This window comes from Marmota flaviventris, chromosome 1, assembly GCF_047511675.1.
Source record: "Marmota flaviventris isolate mMarFla1 chromosome 1, mMarFla1.hap1, whole genome shotgun sequence".
Lineage (NCBI taxonomy): Eukaryota > Metazoa > Chordata > Mammalia > Rodentia > Sciuridae > Marmota > Marmota flaviventris.
In genome coordinates, this window is record NC_092498.1 from 88,512,056 (window position 1) to 88,527,694 (window position 15,639).

The 15,639-nt window shown below is 41.0% G+C and overlaps 1 protein-coding gene across 1 annotated transcript in view; it reads left to right on the forward strand.

The window, feature by feature from the left end:
- The window catches only part of Wipf3 (WAS/WASL interacting protein family member 3), a 93,415-nt gene that overhangs the window by 54,180 nt on the left and 23,596 nt on the right, over nucleotides 1-15,639 (forward strand). The window contains exons 3-4 of the mRNA XM_027939620.2: nucleotides 12,552-12,684; nucleotides 15,040-15,171. Coding sequence (XP_027795421.2) covers nucleotides 12,552-12,684; nucleotides 15,040-15,171 — 265 coding nt within the window. The remainder of the gene's footprint in view (nucleotides 1-12,551; nucleotides 12,685-15,039; nucleotides 15,172-15,639) is intronic.

Consider the following 15,639-nt stretch of genomic DNA (forward strand, 5'->3'; position numbering starts at 1 on the left):
GCCCTATTAGTAACTGTTGTATTCTGCTACCTTTCCTATCCTCTACTATCCCCCCTCCCTCCCCTCCCATCTTCTCTCTCAACCCCATCCACTGTAATTCATTTCTCTCCTTGTTTATTTTCCCATTCCCCTCACAACCTCTTATATGTAATTTTGTGTAACAATGAGGGTCTCCCTCCATTACCATGCAATTTTCCTTTTCTCTCCCTTTCCATCCCACCTCATGTATCTGTTTAATGTTAATCTTTTCTTCCTGCTCTTCCTCCCTGCTCTGTTCTTAGTTGCTCTCATTATATCAAAGAAGACATTTGGTATTTGTTTTTTAGGGATTGGCTAGCTTCACTAAGCATAATCAGCTTTAGTGCCATCCATTTCCCTGCAAATTCTATGATTTTGTCATTTTTTAGTGCTGCTACTCCATGGTGTATAAATGCCACATTTTTTTTATCCATTCATCTATTGAAGGGCATCTGGGTTGGTTCCACAGTCTAGCTATTGTGAATTGTGCTGCTATGAACATCGATGTAGCAGTATCCCTGTAGTACGCTCTTTTAAGGTCTTCAGGGAATAGTCCAAGAAGGGCAATAGCTGGGTCAAATGGTGGTTCCATTCCCAGCTTTCCCAGGAATCTCCATACTGCTTTCCAGATTGGCCGCACCAGTTTGCAGTCCCACCAGCAATGTACAAGAGTACCCTTTTCCCCACATCCTCTCCAGCACTTGTTGTTGTTTGACTTCATAATGGCTGCCAATCTTACTGGAGTGAGATGGTATCTTAGGGTGGTTTTGATTTGCATTTCTCTGACTGCTAGAGATGGTGAGCATTTTTTCATGTACTTGTTGATTGATTGTATGTCCTCCTCTGAGAAGTGTCTGTTCAGGTCTTTGGCCCATTTGTTGATTGGGTTATTTTTTTTCTTATTGTTTAATTTTTTGAGTTCTTTGTATACTCTGGATATTAGGGCTCTATCTGAAGTGTGAGGAGTAAAAATTTGTTCCCATGATGTAGGCTCCCTATTTACCTCTTTTATTGTTTCTCTTGCTGAGAGAAAACTTTTCAGTTTAAGTAAGTCCCATTTGTTGATTTTTGTTATCAACTTTTGTGCTATGGGTGTCCTATTAAGGAATTTGGAGCCCGACCCTACAATATGTAGATCGGAGCCAACTTTTTCTTCTATCAGACGCAGAGTCTCTGATTTGATATCTAGCTCCTTGATCCACTTTGAGTTAACTTTTGTGCATGGCGAGAGGAGGGGATTCAGTTTCATTTTGTTGCATATGGATTTCCAGTTTTCCCAGCACCATTTGTTGAAGATGCTATCCTCCCTCCATTGCATGCTTTTAGCTCCTTTATCAAATAAAAGATAGTTGTAGCTTTGTGGATTAGTCTCTGTGTCCTCTATTCTGTACCATTGGTCCACCCTCCTGTTTTGGTACCAGTACCATGCTGTTTTTGTTACTATTGCTCTGTAATATAGTTTTAAGTCTGGTATCGCTATACCGCCTGATTCGCACTTCCTGCTTAGAATTGCTTTTGCTATTCTGGGTCTTTTATTTTTCCATATGAATTTCATGATTGCTTTATCCATTTCTACAAGAAATGCCATTGGGATTTTGATTGGCATTGCATTAAACCTATAGAGAACTTTTGGTAATATCGCCATTTTGATGATGTTAGTTCTGCCTATCCATGAACAGGGTATATTTTTCCATCTTCTAAGATCTTCTTCTACTTCTCTTTTTAGGGTTTTGTAGTTTTCATTATATATTTCTTTCACCTCTTTTGTTAGGTTGATTCCCAAGTATTTTATTTTTTTTGAGGATATTGTGAATGGAGTGTTTTTCCTCATTTCCGTTTCAGAAGTTTTGTCACTGATATACAGAAATGCCTTTGATTTATGCGTGTTGATTTTATATCCTGCCACTTTGCTGAATTCATTTATTAGTTCTAGTAGTTTTTTTGTAGACCCTTTTGGGTCTTCTAGGTATAGAATCATGTCGTCAGCAAATAGTGATAATTTAAGTTCTTCCTTTCCTATTTTTATGCCTTTCATTTCTTTCGTCTGTCTAATTGCTCTGGCCAGTGTTTCGAGAACTATATTGAATAGAAGTGGTGATAGAGGGCATCCCTGTCTTGTTCCAGATTTTAGGGGGAATGCCTTCAATTTTTCTCTGTTCAGAATGATGCTAGCCTGAGGCTTAGCATAGATAGCTTTTACAATGTCGAGGTAAGTTCCTGTTATCCCTAGTTTTTCTAATGTTTTGAACATAAAGGGATGCTGTACTTTGTCGAATGCTTTTTCTGCGTCTATTGAGATGATCTTATGGTTCTTGTTTTTAAGTCTATTGATGTGGTGAATAACATTTATTGATTTCCGTATATTGAACCATCCTTGCATCCCAGTGATGAATCCTACTTGATCATGGTGCACAATTTTTTTGATGTGCCTTTGTATCCGATTCGCCAGAATTTTATTGAGGATTTTTGCATCTAGGTTCATCAGAGATATTGGTCTGTAGTTTTCTTTCTTTGAGGTGTCTTTGTCTGGTTTCGGAATCAGGGTGATGTTGGCCTCATAGAATGAATTTGGCAGAGCTCCTTCTTTTTCTATTTCCTGAAATAACTTGAAAAGTATTGGTATTAATTCTTCCTTAAAGGTTTTGTAAAACTCCGCTGTATACCCATCCGGTCCTGGGCTTTTCTTGGTTGGAAGTCTTTTGATTGCTTCTTCTATTTCATCTATTGTTATTGGTCTGTTTAAGTTGTGAGTATCCTCCTGACTCAGTCTGGGCAAATCATATGACTTAAGGAATTTATCGATGTCTTCACTATCTTCTATTTTATTGGAATATAGGTTTTCAAAATAATTTCTAATTGTCTTCTGTATTTCTGTAGCGTCTGTTGTGATATTGCCTTTTTCATCCCGTATGTTAGTAATTTGCGTTCTCTCTCTTCTTCTCTTCATTAGCATGGCTAAGGGTCTGTCGATCTTATTTATTTTTTCAAAGAACCAACTTTTAGTTTTGTTAATTTTTTCAATAGTTTCTTTTGTTTCAATTTCGTTGATTTCCGCTCTGATTTTAATTATTTCTTGCCTTCTGCTACATTTGCTGTTGTTTTGCTCTTCCTTTTCTAGGGCTTTGAGATGAAGTGTGAGCTCATTTATTTGTTGGTTTTTCCTTTTTTTGAGGAATGACCTCCAAGCGATGAATTTCCCTCTTAAAACTGCTTTCATTGTGTCCCATAGATTCCGATATGTTGTGTCTGTATTTTCATTTATCTCTAAGAATTTTTTGATTTCCTCCTTTATGTCTTCTGTAACCCATTGATCATTCAGTAACATATTGTTCATTTTCCATGTGATGTAGGATTTTTCCTTCCTTCTTTTATCATTGATTTCCAGTTTCATTCCATTATGATCAGATAAAATGCATGGTATTATCTCCACCCCTGTATATTTACTGAGGGTTGCCCTATGGCATAATATATGGTCTATTTTTGAGGAGGATCCATGTGCTGCTGAGAAAAAAGTATATCCACTTGATGATGGTTGATATATTCTATATATGTCAGTTAAGTCTAGGTTGTTGATTGTGATATTGAGTTCTATAGTTTCTTTATTCAGCTTTTGTTTGGAGGATCTGTCCAATTGTGAGAGAGGTGTGTTGAAGTCACCCATAATTATTGTGTTGTGGTCTATTTGATTCTTGAACTTGAGGAGAATTTGTTTTATGAACATCGCAGCACCATTATTTGGTGCATAAATATTGATAATTGTTATGTCTTGTTGGTGAATGGTTCCTTTTAACAGTATATAATGTCCTTCCTTATCCCTTTTGATTAATTTAGTCTTGAAGTCAATTTTATTCGATATGAGGATGGCCAACTCTGCTTGCTTATGAGGACCGTGTGCTTGGTATATTTTTTCCCAACCTTTCACCTTCAGCCTGTGTATGTCTTTTCCAATCAGATGTGTCTCCTGGAGGCAGCATATTGTTGGATTTGTTTTTTTAATCCATGTTACCAGCCTATGTCGCTTTATTGGAGAGTTTAAGCCATTAATGTTTAGAGTTACTATTGATATATGGTTTGTACTTCCAGCCATGTTTGATTATTTATCTTCTTTTTTTTTTAATTTAGTTTGTTTCTCCATGGTTAGCTTTCCCCCCGCCCTCTGTCTTTATAGAGGCACTTCCCACTGATGGTTTTGGTTATTGTTTTTCATTTCTTCCTCGTGTAGTGTTTTGCTCAAGATGCTTTGCAATGCTGGTTTTCTGGCTGCAAATTCTTTTAGCTTTTGTTTATCATGAAAGATTTTTATTTCGTTATCGTACCTGAAGCTTAATTTTGCTGGATACAGAATTTTTGGTTGGCATCCATTGTCTTTCAGTGTTTGAAATACATTGTTCCAGGATCTTCTCGCTTTCAGCGTCTGTGATGAAAAATCCGTTGTTAACCTTATTGGTTTACCCCTGAATGTAATCTGCCTCCTTTCTCTTGTAGCTTTTAATATTTTCTCTTTGTTCTGTATATTGGATATCTTCATAACAATGGGTCTTGGCGTTGGTCTACTGTGATTTTGTGTGCTCGGTGTCCTGTATGCATCTACAATTTGTATATCCGTTTCCTTTTTTATTTCTGGAAAGTTTTCTGTAATTATTTCTTTCAGCAGGTTACTCATTCCCTTGGTTTGAATCTCTGTACCTTCTTCTATCCCGATGACTCGTAGGTTTGGTTTTTTTATGTTATCCCATATCTCTTGGATGTTTTTCTCGTAGTTTTTAACCAGCCTTTCTGAATTGGCTAGGCTCTTTTCAAGATGATATATTTTGTCTTCATTATCTGATGTTCTGGCTTCTACTTGCTCCACTCTGTTAGTGATACTCTCAATTGAGTTTTTAATTTGGTTTATCGTTTCCTTCATTTCTAGAATTATTGTTTGGGTTTTTTTTTATAATCTCTATCTCCTGATAAAGATGCTTAACTTCTTCTTTTATCTGTTTATGTAATTCATTTTCAAAGTGTTCTTTCACTGTTTGGATTTGCTGTCTCGTATCTTCTTTAAGGTTCCATTCCATCTGTCTAAGGTATTCCTTGAGTTCTTTATATGACCATTTTTCTGCTGACTCTAGGTCCTCCTGAATATTTAGGCTGTCCTTCATTGCTTGTACTCCTTTTCTTCCTTGCTTTTTTATGCTGCTCATGTTACTTCTTGTTCTGTTTGACTGCTGAGTTACTGTTTACTCTTATAGATTTATTTGATGCTTGGGAGGAAAGATATTAGAAGGGAAGGGAAGAAGTCTCTGTCGCGCTGGTTTCAATGCAGTTATCTCCTCCGCCCGTGACGCCATTTCTCTGCCATGGTGGTATCCCATGCAAAATCTGGGTTTTTTTTAAACCAAATTTTACTCATAATTTAAAATTTAGACTTAAAAACCTGGGAACATTGCCACCATTGAAAACGAGAGTGATGACAAATTGAATTCTCACTTGCAGGGATAGAGTGGCCAAGGAATAGAAAGTGAGAGGACCATCTGGAAGAACCTGGGCTGTGAGATGCCCTCCCAGGACAGCAGCTGCTTCTCCCACACCTGCATGTTGTGTGGGAGCCGTCGGTTGTCAGAGCCAAAGATCCAGGGTTAAGGCCTACATGGAATTCATGTCAACAAATACTGATAGATTGCTCATGTAGTTGAAAAGAAAAGCTGTCTTCTCTCATAATAGAAAGTGGCTTAGATCCTACTCTCAAAAACAAGAGACAAATATGTAAAGGCTGTAATATTGGACAAGATATAAATAGTGTCATAGAGAGTTACAAATGATGTGCTTTGGCAGTAGGAAAAGTCTAATTGAGGAAGTTGAAAAAAAAAAAAGTCTTCGTAAACTGTTCTTGCTGTGTAGCTTACAAGGGAGGTAAAAGGTTTGTGAAATATGGCAGGGCTATGGTGAGGGCATTCCCAGAAGAGATAGGAGCCTGAGCACAGGCTGCAAAGCAGGAAACAAGAAACACTGGAACAATCTAGAATGGAGGCCTATCTCAGCCTGGGAAGGCTACTTGGGGCAGTATGACTGGATTCCTCCTTTCAGTTAAGAGTGGAGAGCCACAAGGGCATTTTGTGAAGGGAAATCAGGTGATTAGTGCTTTAAAGATGACCCTCTGAAGGTAATCTCAAAGGTGGATTGAGATTCTAGTTTTAGAGGCCAGCTAAGAAGCTTGGATCTAGAAAATAAATTATAACACACACACACACACACACACACACATACACACACACACACACAAACCTATATATACCCACAAATATATGTAAATGTGTATATGTCTATATACCATATAAACACACACATATGGAATAGCACACATATACATTCGTACACACATATGTACATATACTCTCTGAGAACAAGATCCTGGCAGTCTAACCCCTATGGCCCCTGGCCCAGTCAACACTCATATCTTAAATATTATTGGGTTACATCTATAACTAAGTAGTTTTCTCCTGATTTCTATTAACCATCATTCAAGTCCCCTCTCTCCAGAAGTCTCCATGAACTATTTATAAATTCATTTTATCATTTAAAACTAACAACCACCACATAAATTTAAAGACGTGTTTTTGTCTGGTATCCAACCCACCACCTATATGTTTATTGCCTTTCTGAATCTATAGCTCTGCGATAGTTGAATCTCTAATCCCTGCCTCTAAACCTGGCCTTGCTGGCCTTGTATATACATCTCAAATCCCTCTCTTGCCACACTCCTTCATTTCTACTCTTCTCATCTTTGACATTCATTCTCCTACTTTTCTAATTATTCCCTATGAAGGGACCTTGAACTCATATTGGAATTTAAATTGCTAAAAATAAGTGATTAAATTTATCACCATAAGTGTAGTTTGTATCTAGAAAAGGATCGCCAAACTCTTTATAACACTAGTTGAAAAAATGCTATCATTCATAGGTACACGCAGGGTAGAAAGAGAAAATGGGGGTCAAGTCCAGCCAGTGACGTTAAGGGAGGACTTTGCTTGTGCTATTCTGAGTGAGGTGAAAAGCCATTGCAGGGCATGAGTGGGGTGACGTGACCCAGAGAGCAGATGCTCTGCTGGGGGCAAGAGTTCCTCCCAGAGCATAGACAGGGTTCTTACCTGGCCTTCCTGGATCCACCGACTCCTTGGAAGACTGCCAAGAGATAAGTGTGAAAAGAGCAAAGAGCACAGCTTGTTCAAGCCAAGTTCTGTAGGTGAACTCCAGTGTAGAATGGAAAGTGTGGACTGGTCCCTAAAGGCTTATGCAGTATGAGGGGATTTGAATGAGTTCCTCAGAGCAGTGGGAAGCCAGCAAAGAGTGACGCAATAAATGATATGACCCTTAAAATGATCACTCTGGCTGCTTTGGAGGAGGGCAAGACAAGAGGCAGGAAGAACAGGTGGTGGACTACAGAGGGATTGGTGGGCAGCATCACGGGGATGGAGAAGAGGGGCCAGATTCCAGAGAAATCACTCAGGAAAAACGAACTTGAGTTTGGAATGGGCTGGCTGCTGGGAACGAGATAGCAAGGAGGTTGTGCCACACGTAACAATCCAAGTTGTGCCAGAGGTTGAGATAAACTTAATGGGTGGGCTTTTTTTTTTTTTAATGGGTGTAAAGAACAGGATCAGACTCACCTACAGCCTGCAGCCCCAGTGAAAAGCTCCTGATTCTGCTTTACCTACAGATAAGAGAAGCAACACAGCATGAGGTAGCTTTACTCACGGGCCTGTAGACACTTTGGTTTAAGACATCAGGCTTTAGAAAAGGAGGTTAAAGGGTTCATTCTTTTTGCTCATGGATTTGAATTGCAATTTGAAGTTCTAAAAATGAGACACAGAACTGTCAGATCCCAATATGCCTCATTCTTGAACAGCTTGACTTCTGCACATTTGGGACACAGGGAACATTCTGTCAGGCCCAACACAAGAGAGTTCATTTTTTTTTTTTCTGAAAATATTTCAATCTCTATTCTGGATCCTGGGTTCCCTGTGTTCTACATAAAGACGGTAGCAGCAGGCAGGAGACTCTGCCATTCTGGCATGTTCTTGTGATTCAGACTTGGGAATGAACTGCAAGTGCCCTGGCTGCTGACACAGGTCTGTGTCAAGTGTGAGAAGGGGTAGGCTGAGGGCTGGGTGATGAGCAGGCCACGTGCCTGGAAACCGGGCACTGCTATTAGTTTAACAGCCACCACGGAGACTGCGAGACTGAAACCGTGTTAGGCTGACTGGGTTTAGATCATCTTTGAGAGCAATAACCTGCTTGATTTGGGTCAACTGGCGAGATTTTTATTAGCATTTGTCACAAAAACCAGGATCAGACAGATGCAGGAATGGCATATGGTGGCAAGGTGGCAAATAACAGGGGACGTGCATTTCAAACAGTATCGTGGCTGACTCATTTGTTGGAATGACAAGCCCTTATAAATGCAGAGACCTTATAACTTATCAAGATAAGAAGAAAGGCCCCTCGCCAATTTCATCCGACTCTTGGCTCTGTTAGTGCTGTCATTTGATGTCGGTGCTTCTAATCTTCTTACTGGCTCACTTCAGGTTTTCCATCTTTACACCGAAGGGGATGAGCTAATGTGCATATTTTGCATCTTTTCGGATCCTGGGCTATTTCTTTTGTAGCTTGTTGTAGGGAAACTGAGTGAACCAAAGCTTCGTGTGGAACCCAGTCAATCTTCATACTCAATAATGTTGTTAACATTAGTTATCTTTGAAATGATGGCTTGTTTTTGTTTTTTGGTGTAAATAGTTGCAGTGGGAAACGTGTCCAGGCGGGGCTTTCTTTCCCTTTATGATATTTTTAGTATAGTTACCAGTGATCAGGATTTGCATAGAATAAAACAGCCAGGACTCTTCCCTCCTGTTACTGCATCCCGTAACCACAGTAACAAGAATTCATAGAGTTGTAGAAGATTTTTTTGAAAAGGAAATTATGGATAAATATTAAGGATGGAGTAAGAACATATCTCATTGGGTACTATGATCTTCAATGTGAGAATGAATACATCCTCTTGTAGAAAACCTATTAAGTCCAGATATATATGGACGCCTTAGTTATGCAGTTCATAATTCTTCTGTGCCTCACTGTAGAGGAGAAGGTGGAAGGATACCAGGTGAGGGGGAGCCCTCTAGAGGACAATCACCAAAGCAGACACTGGAGCAGGAAAAAACTAGAAGTAAAGGAGAAGGAATGTTAAATTTAGGGCAGATCTGAACTGATGGTGTAAAGGTAATGTGACTTGCCATGTGCTTCTGCTGATGTTGTGGTGGAGCAAAATGGTGACTTTAGCAGTTTAAGAGCTGCCAGGCTGTGGTTTTGCACACTGACCCACAGCAGCTCTACATAGTGACATTTAACCATAGAAGCTTGCAGCGGCTAGCAGGTACCTCTCACTGAAAACCACAGTAGCAGAAGCAGGAAACAAAGCAACAGGGACAGAACAATCCCTTAGTGCAGTAAAAGTCCCTAAGTGTATGAGCTAAGAGTCCCTAGGCTGTTGACAAGCTTGCACCCATTTACAAAATGTAGACTGCACCCTCCAATAGAATTGCACCAACTCCCTTGCCTTGATATACCCAAAACTTGCTTATAAGGGGCTGGGGTTGTAGCTCAGTGGCAGAGCACTTGCCTTGAATGCGTGAGGCCCTGGGTTTAATCCCCAACACCACATTAAAAAAAAGTAAACAAAACTTGCTTATATACCAGTGTAAAAACCATGCTGTACTCAGGGCTCAGACTTTGAGAATTATCCCTCTGGGCTCTGGTGCTACTAATAAAGTATTGCTGCCAGTTGCTGTTGGTGTCCTGACCCTCATTTCCTGCCACAATGTAGAACATATTTATTAACAAATTGGTCATATAGCATCATCAGGGATTTTATTGATGCATGTGCTAAGTAGGTACTAAAATAAAAATCATTATTTCCACTCAGCGTAATTCACAGCCCTAACCTGCAACACCTGGGATAGGCAAGGTCAGGAAGTGGGATGCATTGTGGTAATAAATAGGAAACTGAGGGTGAGTTGGATGAGGGGACCCCTCTCCCAGGGGTAGTGACAGGTAGGGTTTTCTCTGCATTCCAGGTGCTTCTTTAAATGGAAAAATGTGCCTTATAAACCCTGACCTGAGCTGGGCCATGAATATCATTATAACTCACTGCTGTTTATCTTATGCCCAGGAAGAAATTGATGAAGCACTTCCTCTCCTGTGTCCCTGACCATAATACACATAAGATTGTAATACCAAATTTATACCAAAAAAATTAATACCCTCTTGGCAAGGGTTTTAGTATTTCTGTTGATCCCTTACTTATAAATAAAATGAAAGAAGAGTTTAAAAATCTTAAACTTTGCAGTGCAAAATGACTTCTGACATCAATGGTTTTAGAGGATATTTTTAGAACATGTTGTATGGGAAATATCCTGCTGTCTGTGTGCAGTTAGATATTCATAGTATACATATCTCTGTCTATATCTAAATCTATCCAACCAATTAGGGTTGGGCCACTTGCTCACAGGTGCCTTGATGACCATCATTCATAAGCCCATCTCAAAAATCATGTTTGTAGGAAATAAGATCCAGACAGTGAAGCTCATACCTGTCAAAACCAGCATAAGATTCATAACCTGAGCTTAGTCAGCCAATGAAAATATGGACTCAGCACATTTAAGCCCAAACCACAGTGGCCTTCACTTCTAGTCTGAGACACTACAGGGCCCCTGAGTTTCTAGTCAGCAAGCCTGCTTTGCCCTTTGTTGAAGAGAAAATAGTGATAGCAAGGATTTATAAATTCCAGGTACATGTCAGGGGCCCTCCTGGATCTCACATCTTCCCTGAAGACTGCTGGGCTCATACATGTGGCCATATCTGAACCCTCTGTGGTCTTCCTCTCTATGGGACTCAATGGGTGCTCTATCATGTAATAGGTTGGCTAAACTCCCTGTGTGTCCATGACCCTGGCACATGTGCATGCCCTTGAGAGCAAGGACAATGTCTTACACATCCTAAGTGTAGTTCACGCCTGTATTCATTCATCTGCACAGAAAATAGTTATTGAACCTATTTGAGGCCAGGTCCTGTTCTACTCTTTGAGGATATACTAATAGAGAGTCTTTGGGGTTAATGAACATAAAACTCATAGCCAGAACCATGGAAAGATAACTATAAACTTGTAGGCCCTGATAAATGTGACAGAGGAAAATGAAATATAACGCTCTAAGACAGAAGAGTTCATGATCTTATTTAAATTTGGGAGCAGAAAAGACTCCAAAATGATAATATTTAAACTGAAACCCAAAGAAACATAGTCTTTTCTTCAGTAGGGACTAGGAAGTATTTCTTGCCTTGAAAAGTGTTTAATGGTCTCTAAAGTCACATGGCATTAACGTCCTAAGTGCAGCGAATCTCCATGGCTGTGTCTCCCAGTGCAGCCTCTCCCACCCCTTTTGCCAACTTCCCACACCTTTTATCTGGAAGGAAAGCAGTTGGATCTCAGGACTACTTGCAGAATTAGGACAAAGTTGTTCTTGCTAAGATACTTATGAAGCATTTCAGCAGTCTCTAGTACACATAAACTCAAGATGGCATGTGACCTTGATCACTGGTGTTGCAAAGTAAAAAGTATGTGGCCTTCAGGATTCAGCCCATTTAGAGTTGAATCCCAATCCCGTGACCTCCAAGAGATGATTTCATAGACTCAGTTTCTTCCTCCTGTGAAAGGGAGGACAAGGTCTCTTGAAACTCACAAGGATTCGTGAAGACTGATGTGACACATCCAGGCACAGAGCTAGCAGTCACTCAGTCACTATAGCCCTGCCCCACCTTTCTCTGAACCCTCTGGGCCCCAGTTTCTGTGGAACCCCGCGGTTCTTCTCTCTGCTCCAAAAATCACGTGAAGATTGCTATCACTTCCCTCAAAACCACTCCCAGAGTCCAAATTGGCTTCAGTTAAGAGATGTAACAGGCCCATGATGGGCCACCTGGGCCCTAACCTTGGAAAGATGTGACCACCAAAGGACTGAGCAACACCTCAGTACTGCTCAGAGTAGTCTAGAGCCAAATGGCGCAGGAGCATCTCCCATCCACAAGGTAGGGGCAGTCTAGGATTTGGTCCAGAGGTAACCTAGGGACACCAGGTAGAGTGATCATTCAGAACCTGGAAGCAGGAAGTAGGGACGCACAGATGGAAGCCCAAATGTGTGGGTGCAGCTTACCAGGAAGGGGGGAAAGGGGCTATGATTGAGGGCTCCTTGAGGCCTCCAGGACTTTATGCACAAGATGGGCACTTGGCTTGAGGCTTCTAAAAGAAAGAGTCCATTCTAGGCTTCAGGAAGAGAGGTGTGGGCGAGGCTGAGGCAGTCTTCAGTGATAGCTGCAGGTAACCGCCTGGACGAGAGGTCAGCTTTGGGGAGGGGGTATGGAAGTAGGAGAGCTCCCAGCAGTCAGGCCGCTCTGCTCCTCTGTGAATGTTACATGCAATTATAGTCAAACCTCTTCTTCTTTTACAGGTCAGCACTGACACTTCAGGCTTGAGGAAGCCAGATCCGAAAGGTCGGAGTGCCCTGTTGGCTGATATCCAGCAAGGAACTCGCCTGCGAAAAGTCACACAGATCAATGACCGCAGTGCCCCACAAATCGAGAGTAAGCAAGCAGTTCAATCAGGCCTACCGCAAACCCAGGGCAGGGGCACAGGGCAGGGCACAGCCACAGTCCCCTGGCTGGGTTGCATTTGTGATGCAGGACACACCAGGCCATCTCAGACCTGCTCAGTGGACAGGCAGATGGGCAAGAGAGTGAGATGTTTTAGAGTGCATCTTCCATCACTTTTCAAAGGCTAAAAGTTAAAAAACAAAACAAAGCAAAAACCCCATGGTGGTTTAACTTTTTTATTCATTGTATAAAATACATATAACACAATTTACCAATTTTACCATTTTAAAACCTTTAGCGGCATTTACTATATCCACAATGTTGTTGGAACCATTCCCTCTAACTAGTTCCAGAACATTTTTATTACCCCAAAAAGAAAATCCCGCACTCATTAACAGTCACTCCATTCCTCCCAGCCCAGCCCCTGGCAGCCACTAACCTACTTTCTGTCTCTGTGGATGAGCTTATTCTGGTTATTTCATAGGAATGGAATCATGTCCTCTGTGGCCTTTTGGTGACTGGCTTCTCTCAGGCCAGCATTTTCAAGCTCCATCCATAATACAGTATGTGTCAGTACTTCAGCCTTCTCACACAGTTTCATCTTATGGATGTACCACATTTTGTGTGTCCATCATGGGGTAACATAAAGATCCCTTACCCTGTGCCAACATAGTCCTCAAACTTAACTATAGACGACAAAGCTCTCAACATTAAAAAAAAAAAAAAATGGAGTTTTTGTTTTTCACAAGGAAAAAGATGTGTTCAAAATTCTATCTCACAAGATCCTATGACTGCAGCCTTCTGTCTTCCAGAACATAATAGGAGCCTGTGTGCAGGTCAGATAACTCATGTTGAATTCTGCTTCTGCCACCAGGCAAATCAAGGGGCCTCTTGTTGTTTTTTGTTGTTGTTGTTATTTGTTTTTTGTTTTGGTACTAGGAATGAAACACAGGCTCTGCCACTGAACTACACCCCTATACACCCCAAGCCCCAGGGAACTTCTTTGAGGCTCAGTTAGCTCATCTGCAAAATGAAGGAGATAATAATACCTGCTCTTTTTTCTACAGTGGGGTAGTGTTCAGATTATGGAAGATTGAATTATTTAATAATGTAAGGTATTGGGTCTTTATATACTTTGCAATGATGTGCATGATGGTCCTAAAGCTAGTCCTAAAAACATAATTGTATCTCATATGATAACACACAAAGACACTTTTTTTGAGGGGGGCAGTACTGGGGATTGAACTCAGGGGCACTCAACCACTGAGCCACATCTCCAGCCCTATTGTGTATTTAATTATTTAGAGATAGGGACTCAAATGAGTTGTGTAGCACCTCACTTTTGCTGAGGCTGGCTTAGAACACACGATCCTCCTGCCTCAGCCTCCTGAGAGGCTGGGATTACAGACATGCAGCACCACACCCAGCCAAAGACATGTTTTTAAAAAAGCGTTTTCAAAATTGATTATAATATAAATTAGTTTCCATTTAGACCCACTGTCTACTTGGCTACGCTCAATTAACAAATTAATCCATTTTGTTGGAACACCCACTTCATATTGACTCCAAAAAGTAATGTATATTAATACTCAGAATAATCTGTCTACTTTCAGCCACCAGTGGGCACTGTGTCCTAACTTCTCCCTGCATAATAGCTTCAGGCTATAAATACATTCTGTCAGTGTTTTTTGCCTCCACTGAATATCTTTTCAGGTTCTGCAATTGGTAATCACACACATCTCAAAGGCTAGAGTTAGTGATGTCCAAGCTTTCAGGCTTCCTGTTTTACAGAAGAAGAAGTTTAGGGAATCATAGGGTGGGCCCAGTGTCTGAGAACCCAGGAGAAGGAAAATTCTGAAGCAGAAATCATTGCAGACCTTCACTTCCTGGTTGTAGTTCTGGTCAACCCCCTGTGGACAGCAAGTTAAGATGGTGCGCCGAATCAAATCCATAGGTTTTCTTTGTCTAGTCTTCCCAATGCCAAGCTGCGAATAGGACCAACTCTACACCTGCTGTGTTCAGGTTTTCTAATTTGCAGTGTACTGCTGATTCCCCATCAGCATCCAGCAAATGGGTAGAATTCAGGTCCCTTTGTTTGGTCGCCTTTCAGGGTGGTTGGCCACAAATGGTTAGCTCTTTGACAGGGCTGGAGAGGGCAGCAGACATATGTAGGCACATGAGTCTGCAGAGTATCAAGGCAGAGGGCACCTGGGGAAGATGCTGAGTGCAAGGGCAACACTGGAAAGAGGACAATGGGACACTGCTGAGACGGTGTCAAACCCCAGAGTGAGAAGGAACTGCTCGGCTCTACTCACACATCTTCACCACTTGCTCTTCTTTTTGAAGGTTCGAAAGCAAGCAACAAAGAAGGAGGAGGCTCTGCCAACTCCCGAGGAGGAAACACACCCCCAGTCCTGGGAGATCTCTTCGCTGGTGGCTTTCCTGTGTTGCGACCAGCAGGCCAGAGGGATGTAGCAGGTAAGGAAAAGTTTGGACTAGTTACATCATAGTCTAAATCTCCTTAACTCGTGGAACCAACTGGGCAATCCACATGTGCCCAGTTGGTTCCACATGTGCCCAGGAACATGTGTTTTATAAACAGTCATGTTAGAGATCATGTATTTGGAAAGTTAAACACTGGAACTTTCTAAAGAACAGAATTGTTCATGAGGAATCTTTCAAATCATCATCCTAACTAAATTGTTGTAATAATTGAAGAGCAACTTGTATTATTTAGCAATGGTGTAATGGTTGCCCAGACAGAAGGTGCAAATCATAATAGATCATCATAATGACATCACTGTGGACTCACTAGAGATGCATGAGTTGTAATGGTTTTCATTCATTGTATCAGTTAGGCGTTGCTATGTAACAGAACACAGAAACTTAAGAGTTTTAAATGACCATTTATTATTTAGCCTATAATTCTGTGGGTTAGCAATGTGG